This window comes from Buceros rhinoceros, unplaced genomic scaffold (genome assembly GCF_000710305.1).
Source record: "Buceros rhinoceros silvestris isolate BGI_N320 unplaced genomic scaffold, ASM71030v1 scaffold38143, whole genome shotgun sequence".
In the NCBI taxonomy this organism is placed as follows: Eukaryota; Metazoa; Chordata; class Aves; order Bucerotiformes; family Bucerotidae; genus Buceros; species Buceros rhinoceros.
The window spans coordinates 7,965-11,187 of NW_010403681.1; the positions used below are offsets into that span (position 1 = coordinate 7,965).

Below are 3,223 nucleotides of genomic sequence, written 5' to 3' on the forward strand. Positions count from 1 at the left end.
AGGAAGAATTCTGTGTGTTCTCCTTACTCCTTTCTCAGGAGCGTATGTACATGTTAGTATGTACCTTTCTGAAGTGTATATACACGTTAGTTACCATGTCAACAAAAACACGCTTTAATTTCTTAGCTGCTTACTTCAGTAAGACTTGTTCAAAGCAGCTTACCGATATTTGTGTGCAGTGGTGGTTTTTTTTTGAAATCTAATATAGAGTCTTTGTAGAATTGTCCATCGGTTCACGCTTCTGTTAGGAACAGGAGCTCTGAGCAAGTCTTTGGAATATAAACTGGCTCTAAATAGTTTCCAGCTAATAGGTATTTTCTAGATATTTAGAAGCAGTTACACTGTCACACATCTGTGAGTGCTAAACAGCTTGTTTGGAGTCTGTATTTTCCTTCTCATAATAATTTTAGCATTATTTCGTTTTAATGAAAGTAATAAACCAGCGTTAGTTGGTAGGACAGGAGTAATTTAATCCTGAATACGACAGTAACAAATACACACATGTATCTACCTAAGGTTTGGTTTCACCTTTTCATCGACCTCGTGTGGCGTATCCTCATTAACGTGTCGGACAACCAAATTATACGGTTCCTCCTCCACTGTCTCTTCATCTGATTTCTGTCCCTCCTCCAAAGCCCATTTGGAACGTTTGTTTCCCATGGAGGAGACAGGAGAATGCTCTGCATCCAGCTCGTCTGGGATGCTGTCAAAATTAGCTTCTGCGAGACACTTATGGCACAGTCTGTAGCGTCTCGTCCCTTGCTGAACCACACATCCTGTCAGCTCGGTGACCTGGCGCTTGCATTTTCTGCAGATCAGTTTGCCAGCTTGGTGTATCTAAAAGGATGTAAAAAGGAAAATGTCAGTGTTCATCCAAAAGCAGATTTATTTTTTTTTTTTATTAAGGAAAATAAAATGCACAGAATCACTCAAAAAAAATTTAAATTTAAAATATAATTTTTCATTTTAAATAATAATTAAAGCTGATGTGCAGCTTGTAAGCTTTTCTGGCGTTAGGTCTCAGCTGGTGCCAGTGACATGGTGCGGTTTTCCTCCAGGCCGAAGCTCCATACCGTCTGGAAGTGGTTACGCAGGTGCTCCAGTCGGGTGAACCTCTTCCCACATGCTTCGCAGGGGTACGGGCGCTCTCCGGTGTGACACCGAAGATGTCGCTTCAGGTCTGCGCGTCGTTTCACCGTGTGCGTGCAGAAGGGGCACTTGAACCGCATCCGAGGGAGGTCATCTGTGAGAGAAACACAGGTACGGTGTCACGCAGCAGAGTTGTTATGTAGCTCTGTGATTATTTTTCAGCTTAAATAAGCAGCAGTTCATTTTCCCTCAATAGGAAAAATCCCCAAACATAATCCCCCAAACCCACTATTTCTCACTGATGGTGTTAAACACGTGAGATAGCGTGTTCTTCCTCAGCTGGGGTGGTTTAGACTCACAGATGATCTAAGTGCATCGATACTAGATATGGTCATCTCATCTGCCCCCTCCATCAGCTAATGCTTCAGGTGAGAATCCACCTGCCAGCTTTACTGCCCATCCCAGGTGCCTGCTGTCAGCCCAGCCAGAGCTCACGTGGTTTATGTGATGTGGCCGTGAAGTTTGGGCTGGTTTGGACCTTACGGGAACGCAGCATCCCAGCAGCAATAGGACCTTCTCCCACAAAGTACTAGGGTTGGATTTAGGTTCAGTGCCTCTATTGCTGCCCAGTCCTGGAGACCTCACAAGAGGAATTCAGTCCTTCAGGACAATTACAGCTCTTGAGGCTTCGCTGAGCTCCACTAGGGCCCAAGCAGCCTGTCCTGTACTGTTTTAAAGTTACTTTGACCTGAGCCAAGCTCTCTGATGCCAGTTCTCATGCCCTGTGCTGGCTTCAAGTCTCTTCTCTCTGCTCTGTTAGTTATTATAACTGAGTGGATAAAATAATCTGCAGCTCTAGGCATCAACTGGGTTTTCATGCAGCCACACAAATTCTCTCCAAAAGATCATCTGAATTTTTCCAAATAAACATGAACTTTGCAAAACCGCATGTATTTTTTACCTTCGTTCCAACTACTCATTACACCTAAAATTGTGGGCATTGAGGTGTACAATTCCTCTGCCTTTAATTCCATGAACTCGGGAGTTCTGGAAAGTTCTTGTTCTAGCTGAGCGACAGACCACCTCTTCGCTACCCCTTCCGATTCCCGATTATATCCATAATCATCGTGATCCACGTCATTCTCAGCATCGAATTCAGCCTCCTCTCTAACCCGAGAGATGTGGCTGGAGTCCGACGCGCTGCAGGCTCCGCTAGCCCGCTCGGCTTTGATCGGTTTACACTGCATGACATCGCGGGTCTGCGACAGCGCAAGGTGCTTGCGGCGCTTTCTGGTGGAGCCCTGTTTCCTGCCTCGCTTCGCTAGCTGGGTTTCTGCCTGCTGGAGGATCACCTGCGAGGACAGGTAGCTGCCGTAACTGCTCCAGGAGTTTTCATTCACCATATCAGCCTTTTCATCCGGGATGGAACAGGAACGCCTGGGGTTGCTCTTTGCTTTCCTTCTCGAGCGATAAAGAGGCGGAGGGGTAGGGTCACTGTTGGTGCTCTTGGCCGAAAGACTGAGGTAATGATCCTTTTCCTTCTCATTAATGTCCAGCGAGGACTTAATGAAGGTTTTACAGACATTAAGGATATCCGTCATCTGCAGATAGCTGGCGGCCGACATGACTTCAATCACATTTTGACCGGTTAAAGACAAAATGCCTGAATACACAAAGTCCAGGATGACCATAAATGTCTCTGGGGAGAAGACCTCAAAAGTCGCTATCGTGGGCTGACTGGTCTCCTTTGAGCCCTGTGAAAGGAGCATTTTGAAGTAGCCGCTGCTGGCAAACAGCACATTGCGATGTGCCTTGAAGACCTTTCCCTCGACCAGGATGTTGCAGTCACAGAACAGGTCTTGCTTCCGCTGCTCGTTCAGCTGCTCCAGGAGGTGAGACTGGTGGGAAGAAATCTCCATCCCGTCGGGGAGCCAGGGGAAGGCTTGCTCTGGAGTGAAAAACAGGGATTATTGTGACGATCTAAACTAACGTGGCTCAGTTCTATTTTAAAGAGATGAGTTCTATTTTTAAAAACATCGTGCATGTTATCACACTCCAAACGTATCTCCATTTTGAAGTAGCCGCTGCTGGCAAACAGCACATTGCGATGTGCCTTGAAGACCTTTCCCTCGAC

The 3,223-nt window shown here is 46.2% G+C and overlaps 1 protein-coding gene across 1 annotated transcript; it reads right to left on the bottom strand.

Moving 5' to 3' along the window:
* Nucleotides 1–507: 507 nt before the first annotated feature.
* ZBTB8A (zinc finger and BTB domain containing 8A) lies at nucleotides 508–3,008 on the bottom strand. Its single transcript, XM_010133107.1, has 3 exons — nucleotides 2,171–3,008; nucleotides 1,074–1,249; nucleotides 508–837 (listed from the first exon to the last, which is right to left on the bottom strand). Exons 1-3 carry the CDS (start codon nucleotides 3,006–3,008, stop codon nucleotides 508–510), a joined length of 1,344 nt encoding a protein of 447 aa, XP_010131409.1.
* Between the last annotated feature and the right edge of the window lie 215 nt (nucleotides 3,009–3,223).

Bases quoted from the DNA above. Each gene is read 5' to 3' on its own strand.
- ZBTB8A (XM_010133107.1), bottom strand. From the start codon at position 3,008: ATGGAGATTTCTTCCCACCAGTCTCACCTCCTGGAGCAGCTGAACGAG. The intron at 1,250-2,170 runs GGTCTGTCGCTC...CCTGTGTTTCTC, and splicing joins GGAAGGGGTAGCGAAGAGGT to TCACAGATGACCTCCCTCGG. The intron at 838-1,073 runs GTATGGAGCTTC...ACATCCTTTTAG, and splicing joins TGCGTAACCACTTCCAGACG to ATACACCAAGCTGGCAAACT.